Here is a 20,713-nt window from a genome sequence, read left to right on the forward strand (position 1 = left end):
GTCACAATTATTACTATTAACTATTCCCATTTCTTTTGAAATTATATTTGTTCCAATGATTCTGTGTATTAAGCGAAGTTGTAGCCATTTCAATTTTCTTTCTCATATTTCATGAATTTTGATAAAAACCTTTTCCCAACATATATTTGTTCCCAGTTTCTCAGACCATTTGTTAAAAGCATTTGGAAGTGTATTATCAGATGTCAAAACATCGTAGTATGCCCGTGATCCCTTAAATACTGAGTAGATTACTTTTAATCCCCATGGTATATCCTGTGTACTTTGGTTTGTGGATTAACTCCCCGGGAGGGGGTCTGTTCTGGGGCGGGTCCAGTTTGTAAAAGAGTAAAATTCAGCTCCAAACCCATCTGTGCCAGGACTCCTTCCATTTTTCATATTCTTTAATGCTAAGTTCGCTTCTTCTAAATTTATTTCTCCTAATGAAACATGTTCATCGTTTGATAGTTCTGACAAATTCACTAACTAAATCTCTTATTTCACAAGTATCAAATTTTTTTTTGTGTGTGTATGAATTGTTTTATATTTTCTAGTTCGTCTGTTAATGTTCCATTATGGTCTGACAATCTAGTCATGCTCTTATTCACATAAGGTCTTTTTTCTAGGTTACAAAAGTAATTTGTGACTTTTTCTCCTTCGGCTATCCATTTTGCTCTCGATCTTAATCTTGACACCTTGTATTTTCTTTTCCCAACTAACTTTTCATTTTTCTCTTTTAACGTTTTCATATCCTCATCTGTTTTCTTTTCTTTTTTCTTTTTTTTTCTAATAAATATATTCCTTTTATCAGTTCTTCCTCTTTTTCTGTTGCATCCTTTTTCTTCATTGTAGCATAAGCTGTTTTAGATTGTATTTTCATGAGAAGAAAGTATATAAATACTTTATCTGAAATTTGAAAATCATACTGTTCTATTGCATATTCACAGATAGTTTTGTCTATTAATATGTTAACTTCATCTGCAAATTGCTTATCTCTAAGTAAAGTACAGTTAAATTTCCAAAATGTGCCATGTTTTGTAGTTTTACCAAACTTTGATTTCAAAGTAATTATTGAGTGATCTGTTCGATACCCTGGTATAATATCTGTATCATCAAAATTCCACGTAAGATTTTCTGACACAAGAAAAAAAAAAATCTAATCTACTTTGTTTTAAAGGTGAACTTCTTCGCCATATAAAACGTTTAACGAGGGGATTATTTTCACGCCATACGTCTGTCAAACTGAATTCTGTCATCATGTTTTCAACAATTTCCTTTGCATTTGGATTATTAATGTTACGAAAGTTATCATAATCTAAGTATGAGTCAAGAACGAGATTCCAGTCACCTGCTAATAAGAGAGCATGATTATCATACTTCTTTGTTCTTTCATTCAAAGTTTAGTAAAATTCGGTATTATCTTTGTTTGGACCATACACATTTATCAACAGGATGTCTTTTTCCACAGCTCTTAAAGATATGATAATAAACTTTCCATTTGTATCCCTTTCTACCTTATGTATTTTACATTCAAAATTATTGTTAAACAATATTGCCACTCCCCTTGCATTAGACTTATATGAGGCGAAAAAACACCCAGAACCCCATTCTGACGTGACATATGTTTAAAGTTTGGCAGTAAAATGTGTCTTGTAGAAAATAAATATTATATGATTTTTAACGGAGAAAATGAAACACGTCTCTTCTTTTCTTGAGGTCTCCTAATCCCTGACAGTTCAGGGACGATATTGTCAAACTAGTCATGTTAAACTGTTATGGAAAGTATAACATGTTTACATGCATACCTTCATGGACATTTATCTGCAGCTGCATCTGGCCACCAGAACTCGAAAACATTTTGTGTGAGACCAACAACAAAAAAGTGAGATAGCACGAGATAGGTAGTGTTTCCAGGCTAATTAAAAGTAATTATCTATTTGTTTTTTCTGATTATTGTGTGAAAATGCATATGACGTGTTTGTTTTTCTGATCATTGTGTGAAGATGGATATGACGTGTGTGAAAATGGATATGACGTGTTTGTTTTTTCTGATCATTGTGTGAAAATGGATATGACGTGTGTGAAAATGGATATGACGTATTTGTTTTTCTGATCATTGTGTGAAAATGGATATGACGTGTGAAAATGGAGATGACGTGTGTGAAAATGGATATGACGTGTGTGAAGATGGACATGACGTGCGTGGAAGATGTCAGCAGTCATGTCAGAATGGAAGGGAATGAAGAGATGGGAGACAAGTTAATTCTGGACATTATTTCAGGTGGTCATAATTAAACCACCCACTGGCTCCTCGGGAGTAATTTTTGGATACCATGTGGGGGTGGGGGTTGTATGTCTGACAGACTTCACCGGAGTGCAGGGTGAAAGCCCGAGGGAAGGAATGAACTGAAAATGGAAGAAAGAGCATTAATCAGATCACGTTCTGTTGCACAGGCCTTGGGCAGTGATGTTTTTATGCTTCCGAAATTCTAATCTTGAAAAATAAAGACGACATTCTTTTCTACTTTGTCTCTCTCTCTTTCTCTCTCTGTCTCGGTCACAGAAAAATCACTTATCTTTGTTCTGAAGCTTGTAGACTGTCTGTTACACTGACCAGTGTGATTTTAACACCTGGTAAACGTCTGACTCACTCCAATACACAGTTTACAACAATTATTAGTAAATTATTGAGAGGGCTCAATGATAGATTGTCCGTCAAATGCACAGAAAAATCGCTTATCTTTGTTGTGGACAGAGTGATTTTTCTGTGTAATTGACTGATAATTTGACATCGCGTTATTGTTTAATTATTGAATTATTAGTGAATTACAGAGAGGGCCCAGAATCAGTATAGCACCGGGCGAAACCACGCCAAGATGACCATTGAACTTACGCAAGGCTTAGCGGACCCATCACGCCGGAGTGAGGGCTGTGTAGACAGTATTTGTAATTGTGTAGCTGAAACTGTGTATTGGAGTGAGTCAGACGTTTACCAGGTGTTAAAATCTGTAGGACCTGTAAAAGGACCTGTAGTTTTCTGCAAAATACAATCTGCTACGCAACAATACCCAGATGCACCCTTCCACCGGCTAAGAGGAGACAACCTGACAAAAATCCCCAATCCCACGGCTCTCATACAGTACCAATGGGATGAATGGCTGTTGGGTTAAACAGTCACTAACTGTATGCAATCTGGCCTTTGGGCGACACCAGGCTGAGGACTCCACACAGATGGACATCCATTGCCCTTCCCTGATAAGAGGCTCTGTCAGGGCGACCGAATTTTTTCCCTCACCACATAGAACACCCTTCTATGGATACTAACAAAACCCTGTCTCGCATGCACCTCGGGGATCAGCTGCATAGCACGAGACATAAATTCAGATCCCCAAACCCCCAAAACAGGCGTGGCAAAAGAGGTGGGAAAAGATTGTGCTTAGGTAGCAGAAAGACAAAAGCAGAGCGGATGTCAAAGAAATTCTTTAGAATCGGCAGTTGGAATTGTTCCAGCGCGAGAATGAGAATCTCAACAATGGAGAAATTGGCATATGATTTTGACATTTTATGTCTCCAAGAGACCAGGACAAGTGCAGACAAATACATTTTGAGAATTTCACAGTCTCAAAGGAATGAAGGAAGAGGAGTAGCAATCATACTGAACAAAAACCTACAAAACAAAGTTTCCACAGTAAATCTAGAGAAATGGTGTAGCAACACATGTTAACTAGTGGGTGTGCGTCGTGAAAAACCTGACGGAATTCACAAAAGCATCATGCTCATCAATGCCTATGTTCACCCAGGAACGTGCACAACAAAAGAGGATTGGGCCTTTTTGGAGGAAATAGAGAACGAACTTGGAGACTCAGTCATTATCTGTGGAGACCTTAATGTAAGATCGAAGTTATGGGACCAGTGGAACACCAACCCACAAAGACTCCCACTTGAAGCAATGATAGGGGAAATTCTTCTTAGCCCATTAACAACCACATCCCCAACTCGCCTTGGAACAAGACAAGGGAACAGTGACAGTGTGATCGACATCGCTCTAACATCTCCAAAATCCAGAGCAGAAATGAATGCATAGACGCTTCCACACCAAGGCAGTGACCACCTCCCGGTAGTTTTCATCTACAGAAACTGTCAGATAAACCCTGTATGAAACCGCGTGATCCATTTCAGTATGAAACCAAAGAGACAACCGTCATCGAAAAATTAAGACGCAGAAGAAACAAAAGAACGGCACCCAACAGGATGCAAACTATACAGCCCCCATGGTGGAATACTGACACAGAGAGAGCCTGGATAGAAAAACATGCGTCTGTCAAACCTCAATCATCTATTCAACACAGCCATTGCACCCACTCTAGGAAGACATTGTCGGGAATGGTCAGAGGGCAAAACTGATGCGGAAGTGAAGCTACTCATAGAAGAAAACAGTAAAGAAGAGGACATCATCATATACACAGATGGCTCAGTCACCAAAGACCAATCCGGTTGGGGATTCACTGCAAAACAAAATGGAAAAAAAAAATTAGGGAAGAGAATGCTGCCTACAAAGTCACAACCTCCAGCCTAACGATGGAAGTTGAAGTTGAAGCTGTGACACATGCCCTCCAGTGGCTATCGTCCATCCATATGCCCGGAAACCAACATGCCATGATTCTAACTGACTCATTGAACCTCATACAGAAAATTGAAAACGGAATGGGAAGCCCAGAGTGGCATAAGGCAATGCGCAACCTTCAGATTAAAAAACTCACATGGGCATACTGCCCGGGACATGCAGGTGTTAAGGGAAATGAGCGAGCTGACAGACTTGCTGGTAACGCAACACCAACGAGTGGCCAACATCTAGGAAAATCGGAAATCCTCAGAAAAGTCAAAGAATATCAAAAAGAACAGGTACAAGGCCATCACACCATTGATCGCCTCAAAGAAATAAAAGCAGAGAGAGGGAGCGGCCGTAAGTCTAACATGAAAGGTAGAGCACGATGCTTTGCAAATAAAACAAATATCGGCATCATTTCCAAACCAACATCGCGCAAATTTCTTCAAAACGGAACAGAGTCTCTGTGGGCCTTTCCAAATACAATAGACTGAGCAACACACTAGACGCCACGTTCTTGGCATCAGAGATCTTTTCCCATCCCTCTTGCGGCCAATCAGTGGCAGCCTCTGTGCGTGTGTGTGTTTATGTGTATGTGTGGGTCTGTGTTTTTGAGTGCGTTTGTGCATGTTCGATGGTGTGAGTGTAGACAAGCGTCAGGAGAGTTCTGTGCACGTGCATATGTGTGTGTGTGTGAGGGGGAGGTGAGGGTGCAGGGGGGAGGTGGGGTAGAGGATGAGGTATGTGAGTGTATGCATGCCTACACTGTGGGAGCAACAGGATATTGGAACATGCGGGTGTGTATATATATATCTTTGTATATATGTGTTTGGGGGTGGGGGATATGGGCGTATGTGTGTGTGCTTGTACAAGTAAGTGTTCATTTGTGTGTGTGTGTGTTCCGTGGAAGCTGCGATACGTAGCCTAGAAATGAGTGTGTGGAGGAGGGGGGTAGAGGAGGTGCAGGGTCATGTGTGTGGCGTGTGTTTGTGTGTGTTGGGGCTCATGTACGTTTATGTGTATTTGACTGTGCTTTCATATCTGTGAAACTGCATGTTTGGTGCATATCTGTTATGCATGTGTGGGTGTATGTGTGAATGTGTGTCTTAATGTTTTACATTTATTTGCTTATTTATCATCATTGTTGTCTTATTTATTTATTTATTATTATTATTACTACTACTACTACTACCTTTTTTATATTATAATTATTATTTATTTATTTATGTACGCTTATGTATTATTTATTCACCCTTTTTTTTTCTTTTTTTTTAATTTTCTCAAGGCCTGACTAAGCGCGTTGGTTTACGCTGCTGGTCAGGCATCTGCTTGACAAATGTGGTGTAGCGTATGTGGATTTGTCCGAACGCAGTGACGCCTCCTTGAGCTACTGAAACTGAAACTGTCTCGGTCTCTCTCTCTCTCTCTCTCTCTCCTCTCTCTGTGCGCTCGCGCCCATATATGTGTGAATGTATATTCGCGAGCGTGCACGAGCGCGTATTGCGCGCATATGCGTTCTTTGAAACTAAGGGAGGAAAATCAGAGAATGTTTTTATTTTTTTTCAAAAACCTTCACTTCTCAATACAATACACAAACCACATACTTTTTTTTCTATACATGGGGACAGAGCTTTGCATTTTGGCACCAGCACGTGTCCAACATAAAAACAAACAAAATATATGAAAAATGAAAGAGATAAATTGGATGGCACCAAACAGAAATAGCTATATACAAATATACAGATTATTGAATTCACATGCACTTCTACTGCAGTCAACTAAACCGCACTGCACATCTTCCAATGCCACACACATACAACACACGCGCACTCTCTCTCTCTCTCTCTCTCTCTCTCTCTCTCTCACACACACACACACACACACACACACACACACACACACACAGAGTATGCAACTACTAAGAAACATAGTTCATTAAAAATTCACAAATTACATATCATCAAGCTAACAATATCAAATCACAAAGCAGCTCTTCCATAGATCACCAGATAAAGATACATGATATTATTGATAAACAAACAAACAAACAAAAAACCAGCAACCTTGATTCATTCATACTAAATCAAAGACCTCCAACGCCCCTTCCAGCCACCCCTCCCCCCCCCCACCCACCCCTAGAAAAATACCCACAGGCCAAAGCTTATTCAAACCCCACCTTACTTCCTTCCCTTGCACACAAATACAGTCTGTAAATACAAAGGTAATCCATAATTCACATTTTCAATAATACAAATTACCTGGTTTAACAATGTCCAAACTTTCAAGGCACCACCTGAATTCTGTAACATAACTAGCAGCCAGTCATAGTGGCACCACAAATTTCAGAATTATCAAATACATCTCAGTAATGGATGCGGTAGTTAAAAATAAATGAATGTAAATAAATGAGTATATAGATATAGAAGTTAAATCAACAATAAACAAAAGTAAAAGAGCACACACACACACACACACTATGTCGGTCAGTGGAAAGAATGGGGGTCGGTACCCATCACTTGTTCAGCCACTTGAGCAGAGCGTCCTACGCGTGATTGCTTGTCTTTCTGCGGTCGGGATGAACGAGTTGTAGCACCTTTGGTCCTGGTCCTCACTCTCTGACCTTGCCGAGGCCTTGCGCCCCAGCTCCTCAGAGATTAAATGCAACTCTTCATCACGGATCTCCCGCAAGCGCTTTACAGCCTTGGCCTCGAACAGCGACTGGAGATCAGCATCTGGGGCACCAATCACCCTGCCGGCTGTCCTGGGAATCCTCGTCAGCCTGATGCTCCTTCATCTCACCAAAGAAGTACAGGCTATTGAAAGTCAGGATGGATTCCATCGTGGTCCTGTAGAAGACCTCCAGGAGCTCAGGACACACGTGGAATGCCTTCATCTTCATCATAAACAAGAGACCCTGGTTCCTTCGCTTCAGGAAGGCATTGGCCTGCTCCGTCCAGTCCAGCCTGTCATCCAGGATAGCACCCAGGTACGTAAGGGGGTTGGGGTGATTCTGGTATTATGCCCGTTTACCTTCCTCCACCCCCCTCCCTCCCTCCCCCGCCAAGTTCATCATCATCACTGTAGAAGCCCCCCACCCCCACCCCACTAAGTTCATATGAGAGGGGAGGGTAGTGATTCAACCACTTTGCCCGTTTTGACACCTCCATTTTTTTTCTCTATAACTTGGGTCAGAGAAGAGGAGTGAGGTACCTCTGGCTGTATGCCTATATAAACTCTCCTCCCAATATCAAGTTCGTTTTAGGTGTGAGTGTGTGGGGATATTTTACTCTTATGCCCGTTTACCCCCACCCCTACCCCCGAAGTTCACATAGGGGTTGGGAGCGTGTAATCAGAGAATTCCCCCTCCCCCCCCCGCCCCCCATACCTCCCTCAAGTTCACATGAGGAGGGGGTGGGGGGTAATTCAGACACTCTTTCCCTTTTCACACACACATCCACCAATTTTTTCAACGACGTGTACCTCTGGCCTTATGCCTTATATTAACTCTCCTCCCAATATCAAGTTCGTATAAAGGTTGGGGGAGGGGGGGGGGGGGTAGGATTCTGGCCCTGAGCCTGTTTAGACCCCCTTCCACCTCCACCATTCTCGTAATACTGATCAGAGAAGAGGAAGGAAGAAATTTTGGCCTCATACTCATATACACTCTACCCCCAATGTTAAGTTCATACAGGAGAGGGGGAGTGGTTCTGGCCTCATGCCCATTGAGGAACCCCCACCCCGACAGACGAGACAGACTTCTTCTTCTTCTGCGTTCTCTCGTATGCACACGAGTGGGCTTTTACGTGTATGACCGTTTTTACCCCGCCATGTATGCAGCCATACTCCGTTTTCGGGGTGTGCATGCTGGGTATGTTCTTGTTTCCACAACCCACCGAACGCTGACATGGATTACAGGATCTTTAACGTGCGTATTTGATCTTTTGCTTGCATATACACACGAAGGGGGTTCAGGCACTAGCAGGTCTGCACGTATGTTGACCTGGGAGATCGTAAAAATCTCTACCCTTTACTCACCAGGCGCCGTCACCGTGATTCGAACCCGGGACCCTCAGATTGACAGTCCAACGCTTTAACCACTCGTGATTCTGATCTTATGCCCGTTTAGACCCCACCCCCCACCCCTACGAGTTTATATAAGTTGTGTTGGGGTTGATTCTGGCCTTTGCTCGCTTAGAACACCCCCACCCCCTACATTTTTTATTCTCTATTACTAGGATCAAGAAGAGGAGGGAAGTAACTGACCTTATAACCATGTACACTCTCTTCCCAATGTTAAGTTAACATGAGGGTGTGTGTGTGGAGGGCGTGATTCTGGCCTTATGCCCGTTTTGACCCCCCACCCTATCCCCCATTCTATTACTAAGATCAGAGAAGAGAGGGGAAGAAATTCTGGCTTCATACTCATACACAATCTCCTCCCAGTGTTAAGTTTACTTAAAGGGGTGGGGAATAAGTTCTTGCCCAAAGCCCTTATAGACCCTCATCCCATTCTACTGATGATATGATCAGATAATAGGAATGAAGTGATTTTGGCCTTATATCTACATAACCTCTAAAAATCAACATAGTCACCTGAACAGATTGAAATAAACCGAAATTTGGTGCGTTTTAAACACGGTAAATTATACTGTCATTAAAGTAGAAACAGTGTTTAAAAACAATTTATTTTCCAACATCGTAGCATTGGATTAAATTCGGGAGGGGGTTGGGGGGGTATACCAGCTGGCAAGCTTGTTTTCAATTAATGGCAGTTTAGATATCACACACAGACACACACACAGGCACAGACTCACACACAGACACACACACACTTGCGCGCGTGCGCGTGCACGCACGCAAGCATTGACACTTGCCCACTTCCACAATCACCATCGTCGCAACTCATCCCCGCCTGTTTTCTTGTTGCAAAACGAAGATTTTTCACAGTGAAACGACAGAAGTTTGTGAATATCACGAATCTGCTGCTCTTTAAGCAGTCAGTGAGTAAAGCTCTGGTTATGTTGGGAATTGCTGAAAACGGAATGCTTGAACATAGCAGACAGCCTGCCGTGTCTACAAAGTCTGCTTTTGGTTGTGTATACTGTGTTCAGGCCTATCCTGTGATCATGCTTTCTGGATCATCAGCCATGGAGTATGCGACTGCGAATGACAACGCGACAAAGCGCGTGCAGGCCGAGTGGAGGAAATTAATGTCGGACCCTGTCGAGGGCTTTCCGTTGTTAAAAATGGATGAGCAGAACATGTTCATCTGGTATTTCGCCATGTTTGGACCACCTGGGACGATTTACGAGGGCGCTTATTTCAAGGTACTCATGTTTTTCACTTCATTCCTTCATTTTGTGTCTTTCTCAAACGAATTCTGTGCATTTTACACACTCAGTAAAATGTTTAATTGTGTGCAAAGAGGACAGATTCCCCCTCCCTCACCCACCCCCGTTTTTCCTCGATCATTTGATATGATAAACAAGTACAGCTCGACAAGTAGTGTCGTATTCTAGTGTCCTGAATTCTGGGATCTGTTCAAACGAAAACTTTCGTGTGTTCTTCAATGGAGGCATATGAGAAATGACGTGTTGCGTGTAATGAAGAATTATGCATAATACGACGCGAAATGACATATAACATGAACCAGAACCGAAACTTGTCGCCTCAAGCCGCCATGTTTTTTGTTTACCCATTTACCTGAAAAAAACAAACAAACAACCCAAACAAACAAACTGAAAAACAACGAAGGGAAGGGAGGCTGTCTTGGGAAGAGGTGGGTTTTAAGGCCAGACTTGAAAGAGCTGAGTGCGGAGACCTGACGAAGCGAAGGGGGGGAGCTCATTCCAAATGCAAGGTCCAGAGACAAAGAGCGGTAGGCTTTCATTGTATTCATGTTATTTTCGGGCCGCTATAAAGATAAATTCCATATGTCAAGGAGTTAAGACATTCCTCGATACATTCACAACAGAAGACAGACTTCCAACTCCCGTGTGAACAGGAATGACAAACTGGGAAAAGATATGGAAAAAAAGTATTCGGCAAAATACAAAAAATACATGTTAATCTGAATTGGCTTTAATTACGTATTATACATAGAATTCTCGGAACAAATATTGTTCCAAAAGAAATGGGAATCACGATGATAATCACTGATTTCTTAATGGAAGACAAAGACAGTATTGAACATTATATTCTAGGGGTGCAGCAACTCTTAACGTTTCTGGAAAGAAACATCGAAGAATTACTGATAGCAATAAATGTGTTTAAACACGAAAATAAACGAACATGTTGTATTATTTGGAATTGAAAATGCACATACAGACCATGTATTTGACTTATTAATGCTCCTTGGAAAAATGTATATTTATAAATGTAAAATTGGAAATAGCACACCGGATTTGACTGCATTTGAATGGTATCTTTCTTTGCGTTATACTCAAATGTGTTCAAATCCATAACGGTATAATGTGTTTCAGTCTGCCTATCGTGCTGACCACAGTGCCGAAACCACTCTCCTCCACATCCTGAATAACCTGCTGCTAGCGTCCGACTCAGGACAGAGCTCCCTTCTCACTCTTCCCGACTTGTCAGCCGCATTTGACACGATAGACCATTCAATCCTTCTTTCCTGTCTTCATTTTACACTTGGTATCAACGGCACTGTTCTAAACTGGTTCAAATCTCATCTCACTGATCGATTCCAGTCTGTCATTGTTGATAATTTCCAATCTGAACCCGTTAAAATCGAACATGGAGTCCCACAGGGATCTGTTTTAGGCCCAGTGCTCTTCACACTGCACATTGCTCCTCTCGCTGAAATTATCAACCGCCATAATGTCAATCATCGTTCTTCTGCTGATGACACTCGACTCCAGAAGACTGATACCCCCAATAAACTGTCGTCGCTCTTGCAAGAAACATCCAACTGTTTCTTGGACATTCAAAACTGGATGACTCTAAGTAAGTTACAATTGAACGCGGACAAAACTGAAGCAATGATCATGGGAACAAAACAAAAACTGTCTTCCATCACAACTGACACAATCAAACTTGGCAGCACTTCCATCCCTCTTTCCAGTTCAGTCAGGAACCTCGGCGTTGTCCTTGACAACACACTGTCCATGCAAAAGATTATTAGTCAGACATGTCAATCCTGCTACTGTCAATTGCGGCGCATCAGTTCCATCCAGAAATATCTGTCCATTGGTGCAACATCTAGACTTGTCGTTTCTCTCATTTTCTCTCGCCTTGACTACTGTAATTCTCTGTTGTCTGGTTTGCCCTTCCTATGTCTGCGGCTGCCTTCACCTCTACACTCCATCTCGCTCACTACGATCGGCGTCGGATCCACTCTGTTTACGCATACCCAGATTCAAACACTCAACTGTTGGCCGCCGTTCTTTCTCTGTCTCTGGACTTTGCAATTGGAATGAACTTCCTCTTTCGCTTCGTCAAGTCTCCACACTCAGCTCTTTCAATTCTGGCCTTTAAAATCACCTCTTCCCAAAATAGCCTCCCTTCCCTGCCTCTTCCTTGTCTTCAGTTTCTCCAGTTTTAGAGTTATGCATGCGTGTAAATGACTGGTGCGAAAGCGCTTTGATTTGTCTCTACACAAGATTCAGCGCAATATAAATACCATTATTATTCTTTATTATTATTATTTCATGGTGTGGATGTATCATGGTGTCGAGGTGCTTGGTGTCAAAGTGTGGAGGTGTGTTCACACATTAGAAACACAGCTGTTTTTGTTGTTATGGAGAGAGAGAGAGAGAGAGAGAGAGAGAGAGAGAGAGAGAGAGAGAGAGAGAGAGATTTCATTAAAAAAAACAACGAATGGTTTGTTCTTACCATAGGTGGAGCAGTCAACTCTGGTTGACAGAACTGTTCTGCTCAGCCTACTGTCCATGCTGGTTGAGCCAAATATCAACTCCCCGGCCAATGTTGACGAATCTAAGCAGTACCGAGAGTGGAGAAACAACACCGATGGAGCTTATTTATCTTGTGTAAAGTACGTGATTATGCATAATGGGGTATGTGCGCTCTCTCTCTCTCTCTCTCTCTCTCTCTCTCTCTCTCTCACACACACACATTCGCACCAATGTATGAAATACTTTTTTTTTTTTTTTTTTGCTGATGTTTGAAGTGAGTGAGTGAGTAAGTGAATGAGCGAGAAAGAGTGTGCGTGTGCGTGTGTGTTCTGTGGATATGATTCATAATGCAAACTTACAGGATTCTGGCTGGGTTTTTATCAGCAAGATGTCATGATGTGGAGGTGCTAGGTGTCATTGTGTGGATGTGTCATGGTGTGGAGGTACACTGTGTCAAGATGTGGAGGTGTCATAGTGTGGAGGTACACTGTCTCAAGATGTGGAGGTATACTGTGTCAAGATGTGGAAGTACAATGTGTCAAGATGTGGAAGTCATAGTGTGGAGGTACAATGTGTCAAGATGTGGAGGTACAATGTGTCAAGATGTGGAGGTATCATAGTGTGGAGGTACAATGTGTCAAGATGTGGAGGTACAATGTGTCAAGATGTGGAGGTATCATAGTGTGGAGGTACAATGTGTCAAGATGTGGAGGTGTTATAATGTGGAGGTACAATGTGTCAAGATGTGGAGGTGTCATTGTGTGGAGGTACAATGTGTCATAGTGTGGAGGTACAATGTGTCAAGATGTGGAGGTACTAGGTGTCATGGTGTGCATGTGTCAGTGTGGCGGTGACGTGTGTGTGTGTGTGTGTGTGTGTGTGTGTGTGTGTGTGTGTGTGTGTGTGTGTGTGTATAATAGTCTGACCAACTGAACGATGTGTCCAGCAGGGTTAGGTTTGTGTATCACCCAAGATGAAGTGTGAAATGTCAAAGCCTGTGCTGAAGCTGTAAATCCATATTTTTCATTTTCTAAAGGCTTTGTTTCTTTACTTTAAATGTGTACATTGAATACTGTGGAGTACGGAAACATGGAACAAACGATTCGACGATAAACAAATTGTGGTCATAATCACGATGTTTCAGCATTAAGGGCCAGTGCGGTGATTTTATCGTTTTAACGGACTGGTTTTCGTTATTCACAAATGCTATTTGTTCCGATTGGTGCATCGCACAAAACTGACTCAATGTACTCAACTTGAGATGACCGGAAAGTTTGTTTTAGTTCCATGTGAAAAATCAGTTCCATATTAAAAAAAAAAAAAAAAAAGAAAAGAAAAGAAGAAGAAAAAGCGTATTTTTGTTGCAAAGGAAATATAGCATATCAACTCATAAACTCAAAACTGGCAAGTGGATCCAATTCTGATATGAATGCTTAATTTACTCTGTTGCAATCCAGAGATTGTATGCCCATGCATCAGTATTTTCATCCTACGGCCCGTGTCTGTTTAAGCTTCCATTTATGCCCTTCACTTTTATGTCGCAGTTACACATGTCCGTTTGTAAGCAATACAGGCACCGACATAGACACGTTAGACTGCATTCAGACACACACACACATAGATACAGGCCATCAACTACGCAATAAATTATACGTTCCTGTGGAAGAAAGTGATACATATGCTAACAATCCCTTTAAGGATGTTGCTTTTTCAATTAGGATAATCCTAGTATCACCGGAAATGACCTCCCAGGCCCCCAATAAATTTTCTTAAAGAAAGCTATTGATAATGTTTTAAATACAATTTTCCTAACAGTCCAGATTCTACAATTGATAGCCACAGAAGTGTTTACGCAAAATGTTGCAAAACGCAACAAAACAAATCTTACACGCAGAGTTTGAAAGCCTCAGAAGAATGTGTTTCATTATGTAGAGAAATAAAATCAGTAATAAATGTTTAAACAGATTACCGTTTAACAAAAGTCTATGTAAGAAACTTAAAAATAAAATAATTAAGAGAAAAGGGGAATATTTGAACCAAACAAGCTGACTGGCTAAACAAAGATCTAGAATATGATATAAAAAAAACCATGGAACCAATTGAAATAACTAAAAAGAATGGAAATGCATCAAAACACACAATCTGTGTCAGTTAAAAGATGGATAATCCACTTTCATGAACTTATTTGGAAGAACACGGAAGTAGAGAGGGAATACCAAAATACAGTCGAGAAAGAAACGAAACACGGTTTTAACCAACTTGAATAATGATATATATGAAACAGAAATAATAAAAGCTTGCAAAAAATTGAAGCGAGAAATCACCGGGTATAGACAGGATCAGAAATGAGATAACTAAGATTTACTTCCCACAATTAAAGCCATATTCAATCATATTTTGAAATGTAGATGTCACCCGGATTTATGGAAAAATGATGTATCTATCCAATTTCATAGAGAGGGCGATATATGAAACCTATACAGATACGGAGGAATAACTATCAGTATCTCTTTTAGTAATGTACTTTGTCTAATCCTTAACAACAGACTGAAAAAGTATTTAGTTTACACTGAATAAATATTTTGTTTACTTGCAAAAGAACAAATCGGTTTAAGAATAAGTTTGAGAATTATGGACCATATTTTGTGTCATGACAAAAATCGGAAAAACAAAAATAAATAAAACCCCGATTATATGCATGTTTCATCGATTTCTAAAAAACACTTTCGGTAACATTTCGCATGTAGGTATGTTCACAAAACTACAAACTCAGCTAAACGAGGTAGGTGCTTCACTTTGATGAAAAAAACAACAAACCATATATACAAACACTGAAGTCTGCGCTCATAAACAAAATGGATTTCCCCCTTCATTACCTGTCCGAAGAGGAATACTACAGAGAAATACACTAAGACCCACATTATTCAGTATGTTCATAAATGATATTATTGATTGGTTCCCAGATACCGATTCACCAACAGTAAGTTTGTCTAAAAATAAAGCATTTCTTGTCTTTTATATGCTACTGACTTTCAATTACTTAAAAAAAAAAAAAAAACCCAACTAAACATGGCTTACAGCTAAAACTAAACCAATTAAACTTGTAAATAGTAGGTATTCAAATCGGCACAGACAAAAGAAAAGTAGTCAAAGTGATATTTCCAAAATCAGAAATCAGCTCAAGTACATTTTAAATGTAGACCAGAAGTCACAGAAAGAAGTGAACACTGTCAATACCTAGAATAAAATTCCATTACTCAGGAAATTTCGGAAAGGCTACAGAACACCTGGCAAAACAAGGGAGTAAAGCATCTCATAGTCTAAAAAGAATTTTCAAGAATGAATACAAACCTACATATGATTTCGAAATTATTTATTCACAGCACTGTGAAGATGCGTACTGTGGAACATGGCTTCAATTAGACGGGAAGATCGTCACTCCACAACAACCTGATGATAAAGAAAGGCAACAAAAAATGAGACTAAAATCAAAACAAAATAAAAAAATAAATAAACAAAAACGAAAACAAAGCACACATAGCAGTGCACGTGCAAGTTTAATTGTCATATACCAAGTATAATTAGAACATAAACTGAAAGTTGAATTTTTGAATGAACATGAAAAGCATTTGGTGTTTACTTTAATCCTGCTTTCTCTCCTTTGGTGCATGGGCAGATAACTGAAACGTTTCTCTCAGATTTTTTTAGAACATGCAGACATCCTTCAGAAAACGTAAACTTAATTATTGTGTCCGTTTGAGACAGTTTCAACGCTTGATTAGCCAGCAACCGGTTACAATTGCGCCGTTCTTTGAACACTGTTTTTAAAGCATGCCGACGTGCCTAACTTGTAGTCCGATGTGTACATTTTACCTATTAATTATCAACTTGTGATCAATTGTGCGTGTTTTAGAATCTGACATCTATTGATTATAGGTGAACTTTTCGAAGGTTGATATTCTAATAAACATTTCGAGCATTTGTTTAGATTCATCTTGGTTTATTTCTTACAGTGCCTCATTGAAACTTTTCTTTCTCCCTTTCTGTCTTCCGTTGTGTCATTTTGTGTGTGTATGCGTAGGAACTCGGTGTGTCTGTGTGTGTCTGCGCGCGCGCGAAACTGCATGCATCCTCACTATAAGTTTTTGTAAAAAAAAAAAAAAGACGGTAGGATTTCTGAAACAGTGCAAACTACACCCAGTGAACCAGAATTTTTATCACTTATCGCAAGTGTCCCAGACACTGCTGCACCAAGACTTGTTCTGTCGCAGCCTGAAGTTGGAACCATCGGGACATCATTCGTCCACCCGTCTGAAGGGGGACCTCGCACGACAGCTGGGTCACTATGGGGGATGAGAGAGAGAGAGAGAGAGAGAGAGGAGAGAGAGAGAGAGAGAGAGAGAGAGGAGAGAGCGGAGGTGACAGATTTAAAGCATCTGAGACAGACATACAGATTGTCAGACAGATATAGAAAGTGACAGAGTTAAGGCAGCACACATTTATTCTCAGTCGGGTGTGATTAGAAAGGAAACGGGCATAGTGCTGGTGATCCAGACGGGCAGACTGTCTGTGGTGAGAACCCTAACTGCCGCCAACCTCACGGCCTGGTGAAGCGACCTGTCTGCTGCATAGGTGCTGTCCCTCCTGCACTTCTTTGCAGGCGAGACTGGGATTTTGATCGTGACACACATTTTGTACACCCTCCCTTTTTTTTAAAAAAAAAGAAAGATGAAATATAACTGAACTATTACCTAGAGCGCTTCATTTCAATACGACGACGACAACAATAACAACTATGACATAGCAACGATGATAATGATAATAGTAATAACGATAATGGCAGTAGTAGTAGCAGCAGCAGTCGAGATAGTAGTTTAGTAACAATAACTTCACTCAAAAATAATGTTGAAAATTTTGTTAGGATCGTGATGGTCATGATAATGATGTCAGCATCATTATCACAGGATGAAAAACAAAGTAACAATCTGCCAAAATGTTGATCAATATAACAAAGGGGTTGCGACAAAACCGTACATAAAACAGAAGCGTGCCCTTTACATTATTCCCAAGAACTCGTCTTCGGCGACAATCTGTCCCAACACTTGATCCCCGAGCGTGAACCTTTTACGGAATGTCAAATTCTTCCGAGAGAAGTAGGGAAATTATTTCATTTCCCACAGGGTAATTTATTTGTATTCAATTGGTTGTGTTTAAAATGACTGTTGTCAATTCGTATGTGCGAGCACACACGCACGCACGCACGCACGCACGCACGCACACACACACATAAGGGCGCACGCAAGCGAGCAAGAAGCAAAACCCAGAGCGAGAGAGAGAGAGAGAGAGAGAGAGACGGAGACAGCCAGCTAGCAAGAGAACACTGAACACTGAAATGTTTAGTGTCGTTAGCTGTAAAACTCTAGTGACATAGTAGGTACAAATCAGAACAAAAATGGTGCAAAGCACATAAAATGGAACAGAAAGGAAAAACATAATTGAAGCAAAAGAAACTATTAAGGGATAAGCGACACTTTGTTACTTCGTCATTAGCTTTGTAAACCCAGTGGCATGGGAGTACTGTGCCTTTTTTCCCAGCCGTTCGTCTCCAAGGTTCGGGCAGTACACAGGAAACAAAGTACATAATTATAATCCATATAATGATTATTTAAGCATGTGACATCAACACACATAATTATCAATACGGAGCTAGCGAGAGAGAGAGAGAGAGAGAGAGAGGGGGGGGGGGGGCAGGGGGGGGGGGGGAGAGTTCGATTTCGAATTCGATTGTTTTATTGTGGGTATATGATAAGCTACGAAGTGAAGAAAAGAACAAGAAGAAATGGAGAATGAGGGAAAGGAGGGGGACAAGAATACAAGAATAAGAGAAAAAGAAAGGAAGAATGAAAAAAAGAAAGAAAAAGAAGAACACCATCAGCATGAATAGATGATTTCGGAGAGAGAGGAGCGGAGGAGACAGGGAGATAGGAGGCGGCGAATGAGGAAAAGGGATCAAGTGGGAAGAAAACATCGTGAATTTAAAATGCGCTGTGAAAAGGTCTTTTAGAGCTCGTCCCGGAATTCTTAAGGATCGTTACTCAGAAATGATCCTGATCTTCAGTCCTTTTTGTCAGAACTGAAAACGCACCTTTTCCGCTAACATTTCTGTACTCAGCACAATGGACAGTCAAAAGCCTGTTCGCCTAATGGAAATCTATGCTAGAGATATTCTAATGCTAATGGAATCCTGTTTTAGTGCAGTTGATATATATGTACACACACACACACACACACACATATATATATATATATATATATAATATATATATATATATATATATATTGGTCTTTTTCTTTGTTTTATGGCTGTTAATTCTCAACTGTGAACGCTACACCAAAAGAAGACATGAACACAGAACTATTAACAAGATAGATATCAACGACAAAAATCCACTGAAAATCGCTAATAACTAGAAACTAATGAAAAAGACTACTGCAAAGCAACGAACTATTCTCTATCCCAACCCCTACCCGGGTCTCCTTCCCTCCAACCCCATGCACATAGTGAGACCATCAGATTTTAACATTCAGACGTAAATATGATTATAATCAAAGATATTGAAATTTAAGATGATAGATGACTTTTTTTGGTTTCCAATGACATTGGTCAACGTGAAAAAAAAATGAACAAAGCATCTAACGAGATAATTAAAACGTTCTCTGCATTGAAGTTTTTATTTCCTGAAATAGGAACGTTTTGTGAGCTGATTTAAAGGAACAAATACTGCTTTTATTGTTGATAATCGTAGGTTAAAAATCCCAAAGTGTTCCCTCCTGAGTAAACAAGGCTAGTTTTAAAGTCAATTCTTGATTTTCGGATGACTGTATCATCTGTGTACATTGGCTGGTTTTGTTGAAATCTTACAGTTAGTGTTAGAGGTCCTTATACGAAACATCATCACTGTTTTTTTTATACTGTAATTTGTACGTTAGTGGAAGAATGTCCATGGTTAAATAGTCTCCAGGTGTTAAACTAGTAGATTTTGACAGTACATTCTTAAGAGCTCGTTTATGGAATCTAGATGATTTCAATGTACTGGCACTGTACGTGTCATAAAGACTTGAGGCATAACAAAGAAACAAAAACCAACAAAAAACACACACACACACACAAAAAAAAAAAAAATAAAAAAAAAAAAAAAACGTGCGTGGCGTAATAGTGAAACTTCGAAGTTTGTGCAAAATAAACCGCCCCACAGTGTGTGTGTGTGTGTGTGTGTGTGTGTGTGTGTGTGTTTTCTCACGAGCTTTACACGCACAACAGACCGATCCTGGGGTCGGTTGCATGAACGAACTTAGCAGCGTTAAGTTTTCTCATCGCTGAGAATTTTTTTTTCTTCCGAAACTCCACGGTAAATTCCATATACTTTGGAACACCTTAACTATCAAACTTCGCGCTACAAAGACCGCCTCATGCAACCCCTCCCAGTTTATCCGTTCCACTAATATCGTCCAAACCCATCGTAGTAGAGTTCTTTGTAGGACCGTCCTTGTGGCAAGTGGCGGTGCTGTGACTGTAGACAGCAGGCCGTGGAGTGCAGTTGTCCACTGCTAACCTCAGCGGACTGTCGCTTCGTCAGACTGCCATTGTCACGTGGTGAAGTGCTGCTATCTCGTGTTTCCACCGTTCCCGCTTTGAAGGATGCGTTTCCATTTTTAGCCATGGAATAAGCTTTTCCGGTGTCTCCAATCTGGGGCAAACTTTCAGATTTGAATGGTGAGCTTTCTTCAGCCTCATCTAAAGCGTTCTCATTTTCCTCTGTCTTTACAATATCGTCCATTACGCCCGCTGTGTCGGGTTTGAGCGGTTCTGTTCTCACTTGGGAGTCATCTTCAAGTGATTCTATCCTGATTTTCGCTCGTTTACTTCTGATGGTGGTGGTGGTGGTACTTATAGTGACCACCTTGTCATGGCCAAGTCGTGATGTGGTGGTGACGCAACGTGTGGTGACGCGTGTGGTGTCTGAAAACGTTTTGGTCATGAGTGACGTGCTGTGTGGGGGGAGGACAGTCAGGATGTCCTCATTCCGCTTCACCACTGACGTCATGGCTGCCTGCACACCCAATGAAATCAACTGCAACACACTGACTTCATTATATTTGCTACAAAAAGAAAAAAAAGGAAGAGAACGAACAATAATTCTGTTTGAAAACATTTGGCGGCTTTTTTTTAAATGTG

The 20,713-nt window shown here is 40.8% G+C and overlaps 1 protein-coding gene across 1 annotated transcript in view; it reads right to left on the reverse strand.

The window, feature by feature from the left end:
• Window positions 1-19,652: 19,652 nt before the first annotated feature.
• Window positions 19,653-20,713, reverse strand: part of LOC143282450 (uncharacterized) — a 32,743-nt gene continuing 31,682 nt past the window's right edge. Inside the window, exon 2 of the mRNA XM_076588092.1 lies at window positions 19,653-20,588. Coding sequence (XP_076444207.1) covers window positions 19,977-20,582 — 606 coding nt within the window. The 5' untranslated portion in view covers window positions 20,583-20,588 and the 3' untranslated portion in view covers window positions 19,653-19,976. The remainder of the gene's footprint in view (window positions 20,589-20,713) is intronic.

This window comes from Babylonia areolata, chromosome 5 (genome assembly GCF_041734735.1).
Source record: "Babylonia areolata isolate BAREFJ2019XMU chromosome 5, ASM4173473v1, whole genome shotgun sequence".
Classification (NCBI taxonomy): Eukaryota; Metazoa; Mollusca; class Gastropoda; order Neogastropoda; family Buccinidae; genus Babylonia; species Babylonia areolata.